Source organism: Pipistrellus hanaki (genome assembly GCF_964339955.1).
Source record: "Pipistrellus hanaki genome assembly, chromosome: 8".
Taxonomy (NCBI): Eukaryota; Metazoa; Chordata; class Mammalia; order Chiroptera; family Vespertilionidae; genus Pipistrellus; species Pipistrellus hanaki.
In genome coordinates, this window is record NC_140510.1 from 31587860 (window position 1) to 31607830 (window position 19971).

Sequence of the window (19971 nt, forward strand, 5' to 3'; positions counted from 1 at the left end):
CCTAATCTGGCATCCCTTTCCCTGAAAGGAAGTAAGATAATCAGGGCTCTGGGATCAAAGCAATGAGGCTTGTCTTTTGGGGGTGAAAGTGGTGGTAAGTTAATATAGTTGGCATCCAAGCTTAGGAAATTTACATACTTTCCAATATTTGTGGATCAGGAGCTAGATTCCATTTGGTAAGATCCAACCCTGTACTGTTGGCACCGCTTCTTGACTGAATGATCTGCAGCCAGGATTTCTACAAATTGTCAGAAAGCATTTCTTCAGGCATTGCTGGAATAATGTGAAATTGACCATCAAATACCAAAGCAAGATGATCATTCCCAATACAAAGTTGGCTGACTGGTAGAGCCCTGGTTGGGTAGAAGCCAGTGCAAATCTGCAAGCAATTGGAATGGTCTGTTGTTTAGGATGCTGTGGGGTGTTGAAAGATTCTTACATTTCTTTCATCTTCTCCAGCTGAAGTTTTCTGTGTTTATCACCTATCTGAGGCACTTTGAAAGCTTTGGCTTTAGCAGCAGAAAAATGCATGGAGGTGCATTGTCTGTATGCAACCAATTACTGGCATAACCTTATACGAATGAAACCACACACCATTATTTTTGACCCAACTTGCCTGACCTGAAAACCCAAGCCTGAACTGACTCTTCACTATGGAAACTAAGCAGCTTGAATCCATTTGGCTGGAAAATTTTCTGAAAAAGTTACTCATTAATAATGTGAAAATAATCAATACTACGAGGAATTCTTGGAATACAAGATGCTAAATAAGAGATCCATAGATTTTTATTGTACTCTTTAAGGTACCATAATAGAAAGGTAATTGGGTGACTATTTGCCTTATGAAAAGAAATATGGTATTTCAAATTTTTGCTATTTGTTATTTTATCTTAGGCAAGTTATATAAACTCTCTGTACTTACCATCTGATCTAAGTTAACTTCTTATCTGTAAAATGAGGATAATAAAACTCGATAAACATATTGTAAGGATTAAATGAAGTAATTCACAAAATATCTAATATAGAAATGACCTAATATAGGGTATAATACATAGTAATTACTATACAACTGTTGTTTGTTATGCATATTGAAAATAATATTGTATCTAATAATAATTTGACAATATTATGTGATATATCCCCAAGGAATTCCATGCAGAGAATGTTGCCTTCTTTGTTTGAAATGACCCTGACACCTAGGAGATTATTGCTTACCAGAAATTAAAAGGAAGAATTACATTTAAAATCTATTGTCTTAAAAAAATTATTCTTGGCACATACTTGCATTTCAAGGTTACAGGCTAGGGCTTTGCTGAGATAACATTCCAAGCTATAGCTTTGCCAAGCAAAGGGCTTGTTCTGAGTTTTGATGTTAACCTAAAACTCTATAAATGGAGTAATCTTCTGAGAAAGAAAATTAATTTTCTTTGAGCCAAATTGAAATAAGAATTGGACTAGAAATAATCACATTCACTTACTCTTAAAAGAGTTATAATAATAGAGAAGAACTGGAGTATGACTTATCCCAGCTCTTGAAATGACTTGGAATACCCTTGAAAGGAGCCACAAATGTTAGAACACACTGGCCAGGCAGTGTGAGTAGGCATATGTTACGATGTTTTGGATGTCAGGGTGATAAGATTCAAGTGGTGGCAGTAGTGGTGAGCTGGATAGATTTACGGGCTTTATTCCATGGAACTGAGATGTAGGCTATCTCTTCTTGCAGGTAATTCATTTTAGTAAAACTCCCTATTACGATAGAAAATTAATTCTCATCCTGAGTGCAGTCACAGAAATTCTGAAAGATGCTCAGTTTACTTGATCTCATTGGGAAATTGAGAGAATGAGGTTGTGGGAGGAACGTCCTAGTGGGCAGGTTTGTAGAAAGGGGAGGAAGTGAGGAAGTGCTCAGACTCCCTCCTGGACTTTCAGCTTCTTTTGTGAAGAAGCAGTGTGGGCTGGGCCAGGCCAAAAGAGCGAAGACTAACTAAGGCTGGCTTTAAGAGGCATAAAACATGTATTTGGGGTGTGTGTGTGCATCAAACTAGCCTATTATTAATTCATTCTTAGATGGTGCTTTTTGGAAAATTTCAAGTTCATAATCATGTACATTTAGTACATTTAGTCATGTATTATTAAGCATTGTTTTAGGCACAGTCAATGTATTATTTATTTCTTAAACAAAATCTTTTTATTGTTGCCTTTACCTCCGAACCTTCATTTCACAGATGAGAAAGTTGAGTGAGCTATTAAGTACCTTGCTCAAGTACACACTACTTAGAAGCACTGACGTTCGAACCTAGATATGTCCAAAGCCAGTCAGAAAGCCAACAGTTCTCAATTTCGTTTTAATTTTAGGACTCCTTACTCTCTTAAATTATTGAATATTTTTGTGGGTTTTATCTATTAAATGTTCTCCATATTGGAAATTTAAACAGATACATTTTAAATATGCTTCTTTAATAAAATTTAATATTTATTAAATATTTAATAACTGTAAATATATAAATACAAAATAAGAAACATCATATAGCACAAATAACATATTTCATAAAAATAACTATTTCCCAAAGCAAAAAATCTTGGTGACAGTAGTGGCTTTAATTTACATTTAAAAACCTCCTTAATGTTTCCTTAGTAGAAGGCAGCTGCATTCTCATATCTTTGTATTCAGTTTGTTGTGCTGTGTTGCTTTGGCTGATGTATATGAAGAAAACCTGCCATTCCTGGCACCAAACATAGCTATTGCAATGTTATTGAATGTAGTTGCTATGTTGTACTTTATACCCCGTGACTGTTTTGTAACTACCAATCTGTACTTTTCAATCTCTTCACTTTACTCACCAAACCTCCCGTCCCCCTTCCCCTCTGGCAACCATCAGTCTGCTTCCCAAGTCTATGAGTCTGTTTCTGGTTTTTTTTTTAATCAATCTTTATTGTTCATATTATTACAAAGGTTCCTCATTTCTTCCCCCCTCCACCAGGTTCCCACCCCCCCCTCTGCCCCCTCCCCGTCCCCCATTGTCCTCATCCATAGGTGCACAGTTTATGTTCAGTCTCTTCCTCCCTCCCTTTCCCCGATAGTAAATCCCTTTTCAGATAGTAAATCAGTTACTTAGCATTTTCTCATATCAATAATACCTCCACATGCCCAATGATACACTTCACACAAAAGACATTTCCAAATAGGTCAACCAGCCTCATCCAGGCCCCACCCAAGGCACTCACAGATCAACACCCCAGAGCTATACTAACTCAACACATCCAGATCTAAGTCTTCATCACTTGATTCAGCAGACCCTCAAGTTCCCGCAAAAGTTTCCAGCCATGTCTGAGAGGCAGCCGTGGGCAGGGACAGGCGAGGAGCGAGCTGTTTCGGGCCTGGCTGCTCCGGGCCTGGCCTCTGTTGCTCTGGTTCCTTCCACAACCAGCTGCTCCGGGTCTGGCCATTGCCGGTCCCGACCTGGTTGCTCCGGGCTTGGCTGCTGCTGCTCTAGGCCTGGCCTCATCCGATCCGGCTGCTCTGGGCCCGGCTGTTCCGGGCCCGGCCGCTCCCAGCCTGGCAGCCGCTGCTCCGGGCCTGGCCGCACCCGACCCGGCTGCTCCGGGCCTGGCCGCTCCCAGCCTGGCAGCCGCTGCTCCGGGCCTGACCGCTCCCAGCCTGGCAGCTGCTGCTCCGGGCCTGGCCGCACCCGACCCGGCTGCTCTGGGCCTGGCTGCCCCGGGCCCAGCCGCTCCGAGCCTGGCCGCTCCCGGCCTGGATGCTCCGGGCTTGGCTACTGCTGTTCTGGGCCTGGCTGCTCCCAACCCGGCTGCTCTGGGCCCGGCTTCTCCAGGCCCGGCCACTCCGGGTCTGTGTGTTCCTGGACTGGCCACCCTGGGCTTGGCCGCCTCCGCCTCAGGCCTGGCTGCCACTGCCCCAGGTCTGGCTGCTCCAGTGCTGGCTGTTGATGCTCTGGTTCTGGCTGCTGCTGCTCTGGGGCCTGGCCATTGCTGCTCCGGGCCCAGCTGCCACTGCCTTGTGCCTGGCCACTCTAGGCCTGGCCGCCGCTGTTCCAACATTCTGTCCTTTTTTTTTTTTTTAACGCATTTATGTTGCAATGTTGGCTGGTGAGTTGAGTTCTGACTTAGTCTTTGATTTTTCAAGATCTTCTTTGTATTCTTTCTTAAGTAATTTTACTATCTTTTGCTCTCACTTGATTTCTTCACGTTGAGAACTTCTTTGGTTTCTTCCTCCTTGTCCTGGAAGCTCCGCAGGTTGGCCTGTGGCACCCCTTTGTTCTCCGCGGGCTCCTGGGCTGCTTCAGCCTGTTGCCGGGGTCGGCGCCGCCCAGGAAGCAGCCCCTCGGCTCCGTTGCCCGCGCTCAGTGGTCGAAGGCTCAGGGGCACCCCCCCCCCCCCCCCCCGGGCCCCGTTGCCCGGCTCCTTGCTGGTGCCCGGCTGGCCGGTGTCCGGCAGGGGCTCCTGCTCCTCGTCACGTTCCTCCAGTCTGGAGCTTTTTTTCTCCTTCCCGCTAGGGGAGTCTAGGATCAGAGTCAACAGACTATCCTCTGCGCGCAGTGTGTGCGACTCCGGGGGCTCCGCTTTTTGCAGCTCCCCCAGGACTCCGCCTCACAGCCCCGTCTCCCTCCGCCTGAGCCTGAGTCCCCAGGGTCCGGCCCAGGACTGGGATTCAGAGCAGTCCGGACTGGGGCTCAGCGCCGCCGGAGGCTTTGTTTCTTCCGGCTAGGGTAATCCAGCATCAGAGTCAACATTCAGTCCTCTGCGCGCAATGTGCGTGCGACTCCGGGGGCCCTGCTTTTCGTTGCTTCCCTGGGATTAAGCCTCACAGCCCCGTCTCCCCCTGCCGGAGCCTGGGTCCCCAGGGTCTGGCCCATTACTGGGGCTCAGCGCTGCCGGTTCGGGGGTTCAGCCCAAGCTGGGGGTTTTATTTCCTTACTGCTAGGGAACGCCAGGCAGCACCCAGCCCTCTCCTCCTTTCCGGCTGTGACCTCTCCGTGCGCGCGCGTGTGCGTGTGGGCGCGCAGCATGTTTCGTACCTTAGGCTTTTTTTCAGCTCCTCTGATTTTCCTTCTGGTTTTCTCTTCCCTTCTTGTTGTAGAATTTTCAGTCAGTCGACTACCTGTAGCTCTGGGCAGTGTCCACTCTACATTTTAGTTGTATTCCATTGAAATTGTGTGCTGCTGCGGTTAGATGTCTACCCGAGCAGCCATCTTGGATCTTTGGTCTTTTTTTTTTTTTTTTAAATATGTTTTATTGATTTTTTTACAGAGAGGAATGGAGAGAGATATAGAGCTAGAAACGTCGATGAGAGAGTAACATCGACCAGCTGCCTCTTGCACACCTCCTACCGGGGATGTGCCCATAACCAATATACATGCCCTTGACTGGAATCGAACCTGGGACCTTTCAGTCCGCAGACCAACGCTCTACCACTGAGCCAAACCGGTTTCGGCTGTTTCTGTTTTATTTGTCCATTTATATTGTTCTTTGGATTCCACGTATAAGTGAAATCTTTCTCTGACTGACTTATTTCATCTGTAGTACCCTCTTGGTTCATTCATGCTGTCACAATGATAATATTTCATTCTTTTGTGGCTAAGTGATATTACATTGTATATCTATACCACAGCTTTTTTATTATTATTATTATTATTATTATTATTATTTTTAAATCCATTTGTCTACTGATGGGCACTTGGGTTGCTTTTACATCTTGGCTATTATAAATTATTAGTGGCCTGGTGCATGAAATTCATGCATGGGGGGGTATGTTTCTCAGCCTGGCCTGCATCCTCTCCAATCTGAGATTCCTGTGAGATTGGGCCTAAACTGGCAGTAGGACAGCCCCCTCGCAATCTGGGTCTGCTGGCTCCTAACCACTCACCTGCCTGCCTACTTGACCCCTAACCCCTAACCACTGTGCATGCTGGCTTAATTGCCCCCAACTGCACCCCTTGCTGGCCTGCTCACCCCCAACTGGTTGCCTCTGCTGGCCTGCTTGCCCCCAACTGCCCCCTCTTCTCCCCCCCCCCCCCCCCCCCCCCCGCCTGATCACCCCTAATTGCCTCTGCCTCGGCCCCGCCACCATGGCTTTGTCCTGAAGGACTTCTGGAAGGTCTCATGGTCTAATAGCATATTACCCTTTTATTAATAAAGATGCTGCATTAAACATAGGGATACATATATTCTTTTGAATTAATTTTTAGTGTTTTTGAGGAAACTTCATACTGTTTTCCATAGTGGCTGCACCAGTTTGCATTCTCACCAACAGTGCAACAGGGTTTCCTTTTAGGAGTTTTTATTTTATTTTTTTATATTTATTGTGGAAAGTATTATGTATGAGCTCACCCTCCCCACCCTCACTGTCCTCTTCTGGTGCACCCCCATAGGAAGAATTTTTAAATAACTTTTTCTGGTAACTGTGGATGTTCTCCTTCAATATTACACCGAAATCCAAGAAATGGCAGTTTCTTAAAGGGAAATCTGAAACTAAACCAGTGAGTTTTTGTGCTCTGTTGTACTCAAGTCTATTGACTGTCTTGCACTTGAATGAGTCTCTTTACCCATTAGTAATTTTTTAAGATCATGAATTGGTTATTTGGAAAACATTGTGTCATCGATCTGATCACCTGGACATTGACACACTTTATTCTGCACCATTCACACAGCCACATTTGTTAGTAGTCAGTCACCGGTCTCACCGGAGTATACTTGAAGTACTGAAGAGCTGCCAAGCTCATGGTGGTGAATACAAGTGCTCCAAATTTCAAACTCTTTTCGGTTTGAAAGCTCAAATTTTATCATCGACAACTAATACCATCACTTGGTTTCCTCAAAATGACAGGCTCACTTCATCCACTTTTGAGAATATATCTTGGTTTCCTCAAAATGACAGGCTCACTTCATCCACTTTTGGCCAAGTACCCAAGGCCAAAGTCTGTCAGTCACTTTACATTTCTTGTAAAGAAGTGGTGGTTGGGTTTGCAGCTCCAACACTTGCCTGAGCGCTTTCCCTCAGACAGCAGCGGCACTGGGGCAGGCAGCAGAAGTGCCTTATGCGAGCTTCCCGTTTTGCCACACAGAAAATTCAAGATGTATGTAGGAGGAGGAAGCTTTAATGCAATCAAGTATTGTATTGCCTTCCTACAGGCAGTGTAAAGTGATGCTAACTTTAATCCTCCCAACGGCATGGGATGAAGAATAAAATAAACAGGTGTATTCTCTAGTGGCAGTTTTATCCACACTTCTTTCTTTTTTAAAAATGTCATTTTTATTGATTTCACAGAGGAGAGAGGGAGGAGAGATAGAAACATCAGTGATGTGAGAGAATAATTGATCGGCTGCCTCCTACATGCCCCACACTAGGGATCGAGCCCGCAACCCGGCATGTGCCCTGGCCTGGAATTGAACTGTGACCTCCAGGTTCATAGTTCGGTGCTCAACCAGTGACCCCTGTCAGCCGGGGCACCCACATTTCTCTTGTACCATCAGTACAAATGTCAGCACAGTGACAAAAATAACTACTTTCTTACTATGAAAATCTTTGTAACCCCACTAACCCCTGGGAGGGCCACAGGGACCCCTAGTGGTGTGTGGGCTATCCTTTGAGAACCAGTTTGTGACACTGTCTCCTAGGTTTGGTAGCTAATGATGAATCAGGTTGATGCTTATCTTCTCTCTCTTGGACTCTTTCCCCCCCAATGATTTTTTAGCCACTGCAATTCACCATGCCTGTGTGGAACCTTTTTTCTGCCAAGGGCCATTTGGATATTTATAACATCATATGCAAGCTATACAAAGTTGTCCACTTGAAAATTAGCCTGCTATATTTGGTCAAACATTTAATTAACTCACCCCTAATGCCTTGCTGGGGCCAGACCAAATGATTTTATGAGCCTTATGTGGAGACTGGCAAAGGGAATTCATGCTTTGTCCCTTTGTCTTGTGTCTCTAGCTGAGAATAATAAAGTTTAAGATTTTTTTGGGGGGAGGGGGGGTTGGGGGCGCAGATAGAAAACACCAACTCGGAAAGGAAGCTTTGACCTGTAGACAGTACAACAGTAGCTCCTGGCACCTGCACTTAGATCTCGTCCTTGAGGAAGGTTTTTTCTGGAGCTGTTTTTCTTGTCCACGTCTCTTCTGGCTCCTGAGCAGCTGATTGGAAATTTGCCTAATTCACTTTTGCAGCATGTGGTAATTACAGTGAACCTGTGAGGTGCTTAGCACGTGACGCATGTTATCAGAGTCAGAAATAATTCTGCTTTCCAAAACCTGTCATTACCCAATTTGAAACTGTTTGCCTATTGGTAATAAATAAAACAAAATGTGTGCAGCATGCACAGAGGTGAAAGTGGAAATTGACTACAGGAACTCAACATTCATGCTATTTCATTGTTGATTATTAGTATTTACATAAATCTGCAGAATGGGATATCCATTTTTTTTTTTTTTACGTCTTCAGATTCAAGATACTGCTTTGAAAGTTGCCCTTTATTTCATGATTACCTGTTTTCTTTCCATCTTCTTTCTTTTCCACAGAAGTTCACTCTCACCTGTGTTTTCTTCTGTTCAGAATATCCCCGGTGTGGAAGGGACAGGGATTGAGAGAACAGGGCAAAGTGAAAGCTGTTTATAGCCTCTTTTTTTTTTTTCTGAAATGAGTTTACTGACGTGATATCATTTGACTAATGGGGTAAGATAATCAACCATGATATACTTTTATTTCCTAAGTCACCTAGGCGTGCCTGGGCCAGACCTGAGACCCAGGGCAGATCTTGCCATTTTGAAAGAGGTCGATCGCATGAGGTGAAGTTTCTGAGGCAGGACATGGTACCCTCTGCTGGCTCTTTAGGAACTGAGCTGCTGGCTCCTGCCTTTCAATGTGAAAGTTGTTTTCAAGGCACTTTTGCTTAAAGTCATCAAGTGGGAGTGGAGGTATTGATAAGAACCTTGAGTTGGGGGGAAGCTAATTAATAGCCTATCCTTGCATCAGACTATATGCATATTAGCATTTTGAGTCAAGAATTGAGCTCTGCCGAAACCGGTTTGGCTCAGTGGATAGAGCGTCAGCCTGCGGACTGAAGGGTCCCGGGTTCGATTCCGGTCAAGGGCATGTACCTTGGTTGCGGGCACATCCCCAGTAGGGGGTGTGCAAGAGGCAGCTGATGGATGATTCTCTCTCATCCATGTTTCTAACTCTCTATCCCTCTCTCTTCCTCTCTGCAAAAAATCAATAAAATATATTAAAAAAAAAAAAAAGAAAAAAAGAATTGAGCTCTGGCTGTGCTTGGCTATTTCCTACCTTCTTTCCTTTCTTCCTCTCTTCCTCCTTCTTCTTTTTTTTTTTTTTAAATTCATTATCTCTGAGTCATTTGCCTCCTATTCAGTTTGTGGCTGAACGTTTTTTCCATTGTTTTTTTTTGTTTGTTTGTTTGTTTTGTTTTGTTTTGTTTTTTCTTCAAACGATAAGGGAAAGTTTATTTGAAGTAACAGAGGTAGGAGAAGTGAGCCATGGAAGACATGGGCTCAGGAAACAAGCTACACAGGTGAAAGAAGGGCCCTTGGAGCTTAGGAGAAAGGGAGAGGCTAGAAAACCACTGCTCAGGGGTGGGGGTGGGGAAGGAGAGAGAGGCACTGGGTTCTTATCTTGAGGGTATTTATCTGGAGGGCTCAGGGGAGGATCCCAATAGAATATTCATCAACTTTCCAGGTGTGCCCTTTCCGTTCATGGTCTCCACTGATTGGTTGGTCATGAATCAATGCAGCCGATCCTGTTGCCAGCCCTGGCCTCACTTGTCTGTTTCCCTGCCTTTCTGGGCCTGGAGCTGAAGCACAACTGAGGCCTATGTGTATTGATGTGGGTCAGAACCTCATTGCCCTGGAGGGTCCGAACTGCATGACTAGCAATATGAAAGATCCTTGTTTTCCCAGCTTTGTCTGATGCTAGGCTTTCTGCCTGGTTGGCCTTCTGTACCTGCCCCATCGCCCTTGCTCTGCTCACGTCTGTCTAACTGTGCAGCTGAAGTTTCAAGCGAGATGGCTGTGACAGTGGTTGAGGCAATGACAGGTCCTCCAAGTGTCCTGGACCAGCTCTACTCTTTTAGAGGCTGTATCTGGAAAGTCAACCAGCAGGACCTATGTGGCTGTTTTTCTCAACTCCTACATTAGAGTATTCCCTGTGGCCACTGAGGATATGGAGAGCTGAGACTGCCCTGGAAAACCTGGACCCATTGGTGACATTTCCTGTATAAAGATGACCCCATGCCCAGCTCTGGGGCTCCCTGCTGTGACCCACTCTGGGAGCCTGTTCAGAGGGTGTGGTCAGAGCCCATTGGTCAGACCGTCGGAGAGGCCTGAGAGAAGCCAAGGGGTTTGTAGCTAGTCATCTGATTTTCATAGTGACTTTTAGCCTTTCTTTAGTCTCCTCCTACCAGTTGTAAAAAGAAAAAAAAAAAATCTGTTACTATTTCCAAGTTTCTAATGATCAGTGCTTAAAAAATCCACTCTCTCCTGAGGCCTACTTGTGTAGGGACCAATTAAAATAAATCCAATGAAAATAAGTATCTAGTAGCAGATGCCGTGAGGTTGTGTGTGCGGTGGTTTTGGAATGAAGCTTCGGCCCTGACCAGCAGCTGGCCCTGTTCGTTTGGGTAAGCTGCCATCACAGAGCCACTTGGTGGGGCCCGGTGGTGGTGTGTTTCCTTGCCAGGGTTGCACGCCAGATCTTTTGCAAGTTAAAATGTTACGTGCTTGCGTATGGCTATGCTAAATGCATGCATTTTGTGATAGTCTGCCCGAGGCTGTTGTGGGAAAATCTGAGGCCAGCATCTTTTTCCCCCACCTTGCTGCCCAGTGGGACCACCTACAGACATGAGTTTCCATCCTGGAGAGGGTGGGACTAAACGGAAGAATGGCCCAGCATCAACCTATGAACCCGGAGGTCACAGTCAGGGCACATGCCCCGGATTGTGGGCTTGCTCCCCAGTAGGGGCGGGGCATACAGGAGACAGCCTATCAATGATTCTCTCTCATCATTGATGTTTCTATCTCTCTGTCCCTCTCCCTTCCTCTCAAATCAATTAAAAAACAAAACACACACTTTTTTTTTTTTTTTTTGTAAAGGAAGAATGAACTGTGAGGATAAAAGAAAAACAAAGAAAATACCCTCCAAAAAACAAACAAAAAATAAAAAGCAGGCATCCTGAGTTCAGATTTTTTTTCTTCTTTTAAGACTGAGACCTCAAGGGGTTGCTCATCCTTAAGGACACGTGGTAGGATTGACCAGCGGTTCACCAGCTCCCATGGTCGCTCTTGTGCCACGCCTGCTAGGCCTCGTGGGCGGGGGTGCATGGAAGAGGCAACCATTTTGGAATGCCCTTGGCCGATGTATCTTGTTTCACTTCTGTGACAGGAGCAGATATTATTTGTTGGAGTTTCCAATCTAGTGAAGGCTTAATAGGGTATCCCATGTTTTCTGATGACGGATACCCTGGGGAATCCTGTAAGGTGGGGCAACAGCTGTTTATCTCCAGTACCTAAGAGTTCTGTGTGACCAGCCGACTTCATCTCTTGGAACGATTATGAAAAATGAATACAAATTTGTAAAAAAAAAAAAAAAAAAAAAAAACCCACCAAAAAACAACAACCAGTGAACTGCATTCAAACCCACCACTCAAATGCAAGGTGATCTCTATTTTCAAAAGAATTTTTGAAAAACATGATATTTGTCACATCTCAACTCTGATGATGGTATGCGGTGTCTGCAACTTCTCGAAAGGTTTGAACGTTCGTGGAAAAAGTTAAGCAAACCATCCCTATCAAATTTCCAGAAGCCCATAAACGCAGGCCTCTCATTGGCCGGCTGAGCGCTTTCTGCAGCTTCGGGTGCCAAGAAAAGAGTTGAATGTGGATTTGGCCTCGCGCCTGGATTTCAGTGGTTATGTCGTCACGTCCCCTGTCTGCCTCCCTCCCTCCCCGTGCAGTCTTGGCTCCTGTAGCCAGCGGGCTGGGGATCAGTGATGGTGGAAAAAAGTACAGTTAGCAAGTGCCCTTTTTTTTTTTTTTAGAAAGTTTCTTAGGGGATCTCTTAAGTCTCTTAAGCAGCAAAATTCCAAGAAGGCCCACAGATGCCTTCGGCCCCCTATTCTTGCACATCGAAATGTGGCGGAGTTCTTGGTGGCTCTATCCAACAGCTCCTGCCTGGTGTGGTAGAGTCTATGCTTCCTTGGTGACCGCTTTCCTTTCAGGCGGTGAAGGTTTGTGGTGGAAAAACAAAAGCTTTTCACCGTGGCCTTTCGTGGCAGAGCATGTGACGTATCTCCCCCATAATTTTTTTTTCTTCCCCCCAACAGATGGGTCAGGGAGTTTTTGAATGAAGAAAACAAAGGCCTCGACGTCCTGGTGGAGTATCTGTCGTTTGCCCAGTACGCGGTAACGTAAGTAAAACTTGGCTTGTTTCTCCTGCGTTTTATGTGGTCACAGAAGATGCAGCTCAGTGGTATGGTTCCACCCTGCGCTGCCAGAGAAACCAGAAGCAGATGTGCCCTGGTCTGAGGAGGCTTGTTTCTATTCAGACGGCTAACAGCAAATCCCATAATTGTTATTAGGAATGCTTTTACGGCAGAAGTAAAAACAGAGTAAAAATTACTCTTGAAGAGTCCTTATTTTAAAAAGAACTGTGTTTAGTGCTCAAGTCACAGATATCCGTAAGATAGAATGCTCCAGCACTCCCTGAGAGAGGTGTGTGGTATATGTTGAGTGAGTAAAGCCAGATCCAGGAGAGTGACTCCCTTTTTGTTTTAATAAATTACATACATATGTGTATTAGCATGTGTGAGTGAATATAGAAATGAGTAGCAGGCTGGAAGTGGTGAACAAGAGTCTTGCCCTTTTTACTTTTATGTATTTGTATGGACTTGCCTTTCATAAAGGTGAAGGGGACAAAGGTTGAGCAAAGAAGGAACAAAGTAACTTATTTAACCTAGTTTTTCTTCGTTCCTAAACTTTTCCTATTCACTTCGCTTCTGGAAAGATTTACAACAGGAATGAAAAGTACATTTGAATAAGATATTCTATTCTCCACATTTCCTCCTTGAATCAAAAAATATTTCTGTGCTCACAGATATGCTCTCACACATCTTGAGGAAATAGTATTGTATTTTTAATTTACCAGAAGACATTATGGCTCAGGTGTTATTTCTCTTCCCCACCCCCCTTAATTCTTTTACACTCAATCACTTGTTTTTTTGTGTTTTTTTTTATATTGCCTCACTCCAATAAAGTCTTAAGACCTAACCAGATACTATTTTATCTCATTATCCTTATCACTTCCTTGAGAATTTGTGAAGAGAAATTCTCAAATTATTATTCATACCTTATAGATGCAGAAACTAAAGAATTAACTGAAACTGGCTTGATGAGTTTCAGCTTTGGTAACTTTAATATATGGAATAGAGTACTAAAAACTAAAACACAGGTTTTTATCTTCCTGAGAAAGTGTCCTCTGAAATATAATCTTAGTTTTTAATAGAATACTCTCCCAAAGGTTGTTTCTTATCTCCACTATATCACAACTGCTACGGTAATCTCCTTTTGCTCTTCATATCATATGACAAACCAATAGTAGTACTCTGTTGCATATTTTATAATCTGGAAGATTATGTATGGAATGAAGGAAGGGCTGAGAAACATCAGGAATAATGGTATGCTTTGTGCTATATGTTTGCTGTAATTGACCTTTTTCCTACATCACAATAGAGCTTTGGAACCAGCTTTCCCAAATGTACCTTACATAAAACCCATGGGAAAAGGCCATGCCACCATGAGGGAATTCTTCTCCTCTGTGGCAGAAGATCAAACCCAACAAAAGATCAGAACTCAGAGCTTTTGCTTCCCAATCTTCTTTTTCTTTTTTTCTTTTTGCATTGGCTTCACATTTGTGCTGATTAGTTTTGGTTTTCTTTTGCATTAATTAGATGACAAATTATACAGAGACACACAATTTATGTTCTTTCTTGAAGCTAATGGGCTGGAAAATTTCTTGCTATTCCTTGGCATGTGACAACTTCCTAGCCCACAGAATGTGAAACTGCGGGCTCAGGCTCCATCGTGAAAGCACAAGCTTTCACCATGGTGGTTCCTTCTGCTGCCGTGTGAGAGCCGAGACCAGCCGAAAGGAACATAAGAGCTGGACAGCTGAATGGCGTGGGGGCTGCAGAGAGACCTGGCAAGAGTGGGGCAGACTTGAGAGAACTTGGAATGTCCCCTCAGCTTACCTTCTCCTATCTCAATTATTGACTTCTATTTTTAGACCAAGTCAGTGCCATTATATATACCAGCCTGTGACATCTGGATTAATACTTAATAGATGGAGAACATCACCTGGTTTACAGATGACTGTTCTAACCAAATATTTTATTTTGGCCATCATACTTCTTATAAAAGTCATACTTCTTCATAAAAAGTCATGCTCATTATTTCCAATATGTATTGATGCTGTTTCTTGTGCGAAAGCCTCCAAGATCTTCCAGATGATATTAATTTTAGTGGCCTTCTGTTTATTCTCTTATCTGATCAGGTGTTGCTTGGTGGAACTATGGGTAGAAACAATTGATAAAATACTTTTTCGGAGGAAGCAGAGCTTCTGACTTTGGGAGGGGAAAATACATAGAACTCAAAGGTCTGTCTGTTTAAAAAAGATGCTCCCCCTAAAATTATACAAGACCAAGTGACTTAACTTGCCATTTATTCTAACATGGTTAACATGAGTAATAACCTCAAAAATGTCAGAGAAACAACAGCCCTGCTTTAAAGAGCACCACAGTGGGAAGCTATTCCAAAATCAAAGCAAATTCATAAGTTTGCGAGTAATGTATCACATATGGTTGGAAAAGCACACTTGCCAACACACTAGGAGAAAATGCGCAGTGAAAATTGATGGGTAGGAATAAATTAGTATAAGCCCAACATATTGACGTGTTAAAGCAAAATGAAGACATCTGTACGATTCCACCCTCCCCCACCTCCCATCTGAGCAATGTTGGCAATTGGTAAGCTAGCAAACTTTATAGTAAAATGCAGATACATCACTATTTAGTTTTTGCTGCTGTTCAGCTACTTTGCCTGGCCCAGTATTTGTCATTCTGCATTTTCGAAGCTACCACGGAGTACAAGGACATTCTTTTGTATTTCCCTTTTAGTCTTTGTTTGTTTGCAAAGACTACCCAGATTAAGGGGCAGACATATGAAAGGAATAGGTTATGCACATCCATGTGTTTGTGTGAATGTGAATCTCTAAGTCTCTCGTGGCATTTCTCTTTTGTTTCAGTTTTGACTTTGACAGCGTGGAAAGCACTGTGGAGAGCTCGGTGGACAAATCGAAGCCCTGGAGTAGGTCCATCGAGGACCTGCACAGAGGCAGCAACCTGCCCTCCCCCGTGGGCAACAGTGTGTCCCGCTCCGGAAGGCATTCTGCACTGCGGTGAGTTTCTTTAACCAGGAGGGAGGCACAGGTGGTAGAATCCAAAGGGCCAGCAGGGCCCCTCGTGTCTGCAATGACCCCGGGTCATGGATTGCTATATCTTGTCACATGGCACTTCCATTTCCAGTCATTTCAAAATGCAAGTTTCATGGTGAGTTCCTGGGGTCATCATTGGGACCATGCTCTGTAGCATTAGGTAGCTTTCAGGAAACTTCATTCCTTCATTCAGCACAGAGAATAAGTTCTGCGGCCATAGGGCACAACTCCAGAGGAGTTTGGCCGAAACAGGTTTGGCTCAGAGGTAGAGCATCAGTCTGCGGACTGAAAGGTCCCAGGTTCGATTCCGGCCAAGGGCATGTACATTGGCTGCGGGCACATCCCCGGTAGGGGGTGTGCAAGAGGCAGCTGGTCGATATTTCTCTCTCATCGATGTTTCTAGCTCTCTATCTCTTTCCCTTCCTCTCTGTAAGAAAATCAATAAAATATATTTAAAAAAATAAAGTACAACAGAGGAGTTTGCACAGGCACATGCTTTTCTGGAACCAGGGAGATGCTGACATCGTGATTGAGGCTCTGTTTTCTGGGTAGAGGCAGCGCAGTGAGGTGTGAGAATTTGCAGAACACCTTGTTGATGTTTGTACCCTGCTGCCCCCTTCCCCTCCTGCAGTGGTAGCTCAAGTGAGTGTCCTGTGAGATGTCTTCTTAGTCATAGGCATGGAATGTAGTGAGCATTTATATTAATGAGATTCCTTTAAGCATGTTTCTTTGGACACCTGTCAATCTTCTATGTCCTTCTAAGGATTCCTTCTCTAGTCTCTCCTTGCTGAAATACCATGTTAAGGTCTCTCCTGGATGAAATACCACCATGTTAAGGGAGGGTGGGTGCCGACCACCTGTATCACTAATGGGCATATTTATTACTGAATTGTTCATCCACTCATTGTGAATGAACAGTCATTCATGCACTGAAAAACATTTTTGAGCTTCTGTAATTTTGCAAGCACTGTACTTAGAGTTATTGTCCACGGGTGTGTAAGTCAAAACTGCCTGTCAAGACAGAGACATCCAGATTCAGAAAGGTTTTTATGTTCTAGGAGTTAAATAAAAATTTTATTAGGAAGCCCCACATTTCCAAATGGTGCTTATGCTTTGTACCTTGAAGAGTTTATTTCACTTATTTCAGGCTTGACCTGGCAGGTGGACTTTGTTCCTGTCAGTGTTTAAGGTCACCATGGGTGCCGGGTCATTGCAGTTGAGCCACGTGTCCGGGTGCAGCCAATGAATGTGGGACTTTCAGGCTTTCCATGTCTGTTAGCCTGTTAATCACTTCCAGTCCCTTTGACTTGGGTTTTGGTCAAGGAAAGTTAAAGTCTCTAATGAAATTCAGTTCTGCTGAAGGATTTGATGTTTGAATATGATGCTTCCAATCAATCTTTCAGATTTAGTTTGTTTATTTGGAAATGCCAAATATATATATATATATATATTTTTTTTTTAAATATATTGTATTGATTTTTCACAGAGAGGAAGAGAGAGGGATAGAGAGTCAGAAACATCCATGAGAGAGAATCATCAATCAGCTGCCTCTTGCACACCCCCTACTGGGGATGTGCCTGCAACCAAGGTACATGCCCTTGACTGGAATCGAACCTGGGACCTTTCAGTCCGCAGGCCGACGTTCTATCCACTGAGCCAAACCGGTCTCGGCAAGAAAATGCCAAAAATATTAATGGGTTTAGAATCCTATATAATAAAGAGGTAATATACAGATTGGCCCTCACACCCTCATGTCACAAGATGGCCACCCCTACGTCATCACAAGATGGCCACCACAAGATGGCCGCCCCCATATTGTCACAAGATAACTGGCAGGGGAGGGGAGTTGGGGGCGACCAGGCCTGCAGGGGAGGACACTTGGGGGTGACCAGGCCTGCTGGGGAGGACAGTTAGGGGCAACCAGGCCTGCAGGGGAGGGCTGTTGGGGGTGGTAGGGCCGACAGGGGAGGGCAGTTTGGGGCAACCAGGCCTGTAGGGAGGGCTGTTGAGGGTGTAAGGGCAGGCAGGGGAGTGGCTAGGTGTCAATCAGGCCAACAAAGGAGCGGTTAGGGGACTATCAGGCAGGCAGGCAGGTGAGTGGTTAGAAGCCAGCAGTCTCAGATTGTGAGAGGGATGTCCCTCGAAGGGTCCCAGATTGGAGAAGGTGCAGGCTGAACTGAGGGACACCTCCCTCCCCCAATGCACAAATTTCATGCACCGGGCCTCTAGTGATCTATATTATATATAAAAGCATAATTTGCTAAGTGTCTGACCTATACGGCTACTCTTTGGAAGACTCTTTGACCAGTCGCTATGATGCATACTGAGCACCAGGAGGCAGATGCTCCAACCTATAAATTAGTTTGCTGCTGGTGTCTGACCAATAAGGGCTGGACAAGATAGGCCAGACATGCCCTGTGGTTCCTCCCCAGCTGTACAACCTCCTGTGCCCCTCCCCAGCTGGCCAGCCCCCATCGGGTCTGATAGAGACTGGGCAAAATGGTCCCAATTGGCCCCAATTGCTGGCCAGGCCAAGGGACCCCATACGTGCACGATTTTGTGCACTGGGCCTCTAGTTCAATAATAATGAAGACCAGTGTCTTAATTCATCTCGTGGTATTTGCATTAGGCCAAGGGCTCTATAACCTGCTAGTCTACATCAACTTTACATGTAGACAGGGACATATGTGGGCTGATTTGGAAGCTGAAGAAAGGCCAGTTGTGCCTAAAGAATTTCCTAATCACATTGGTACTTGAATGGAAATTCTTACCATTAGTGTAGTTATAACTATATGTAAGGGATCTAATGGACAAATTAGACTTTGATGTGCTTTTCTATCATTTCTTACCTAGAAAGGACTATTTATTGGCTAGCTCTAACCTTACAAGGATTCATTTCTTGATTAGTAATTTATTATGCCTGTTTTTGAATGATTAAAGACTGATTGAGGAGCACATGTTGTTTCTGGTAGAGTGAGAGAGTCAGGAAAATGTGGGAAACATCCCATGTCCAAGGAGAGTTGTAATCCTGTCCCCTGAAAGGCATGGTACAGGGACATCAATTTCTGATTTACTTCATGGTTGGATCCAGGTAGAACCTGCTAGAATTCACTTTAAATTGGAAAAATAGACCAAAAATGCAGAAAGATGAACATGATGGAAATGCTTTTCTGAGGAACTCTGGAAATATGTGGCATTTACGGTTGGCAGGTGTGCTTGAAGATGACCAACTAAGAATCCAACATCACCTTCTTCTGTTTGTGTTTGAACAGTTTCAGACTCAGGAACAGAACAACGGAATTTCCTCTCCAGGTTCTAGTCATTCAAGAGAATCAATATGGCAGTAACTTTCAAGAAACTTGTTGACCTGAAACTTTGATTTTTGTTTTTAAACAGTGCGTATCAATGATATTCCAGCTCTTGAGGTTCATGGATTTGTGCCTAGAATCTAATCCTGTATTTGGTCACTTGCTAGCATCTGTGATTTATAAAAATAGCAATCAGATGTACAGGCATATGGTACATGTTGCTTTTCATAAACCCAAAGGTTGTTTACATTTTTTTTTCTCTTCCTCCTCCTCCCTCTCTCCCCTTTCTCTTTCTGATCCCCACATTGCCTTCACCTTTTGGCTTTGTTTTATTTGCCCTTCTTTTTTCATTCTGCCATCACATTTCTCATTGTCTCCTCCTCCTCTGCTTAGTCTTTTCTGTTCCTACTGTCTCCTCTTCTTCTGGTTCCATTTATCTCTTACACCACCACCAGATTGGTTTCTCTGCCTGAGTATCTTCAGTTCAAATGCCACCAGAGCTGCTTCTCTCCCTCTTGCCTCTGGAGCAGCTTCAGTTTTCACACTGATGATGAGGCTTCAAACTGGAAAATCTCGTAAGTCGCGGGTGAAAATGACACCCAAGAGAGCTGGTAGTGCATGGTGGCAGGGCATTGCAACTGCTCTCCATGTTATATAATAATATGATAACCTCATGGCTTAGTGCCTCACCCAGTACTGGCTATGCCCACTGCCTTTTCCACTTGGATATGCTCTGTTATCATATTATGAATTATTTTAAGAATTTAAACCTTACTAGTAAAGTATGTTATTATTATTATTATTTTTTTAAATATTACAGGGGTGTTTTTTTGTTTGTTTGTTTTTTTAAGAAAGAAAGGATATTCATTTTCTGAAGAAATGATTTATTCTGGTAGCTCTGTTTGACTAGAATATGTCTTCTATATCCAAAGCAAAATTTAGTTCCCTTATCCCAATCTCCAGATAATAATTAAATTGGTAAAAAAAAGAGTTGGTTAAACTTGGAAGAAGAAATGAAATTTTAAGAAATTCAAAGCACTTTATAAATGGGGCTTGGTTAAAGAAAAGGAAAAACACTCTAATGTTGATGCACATTCTCTCTGTATTCACACTTTATTTTTTAAATATTTTCAGTGGATTATTAAA

General features: G+C 43.9%; 1 protein-coding gene across 3 annotated transcripts in view; it reads left to right on the top strand.

The window, feature by feature from the left end:
- The window catches only part of FMNL2 (formin like 2), a 304305-nt gene that overhangs the window by 203039 nt on the left and 81295 nt on the right, over positions 1-19971 (top strand). For all 3 annotated transcript variants that reach the window (XM_084893028.1, XM_084893029.1, XM_084893027.1), the window contains exons 5-6: positions 12354-12437; positions 15329-15481. In XM_084893028.1, coding sequence (XP_084749154.1) covers positions 12354-12437; positions 15329-15481 — 237 coding nt within the window. The remainder of the gene's footprint in view (positions 1-12353; positions 12438-15328; positions 15482-19971) is intronic.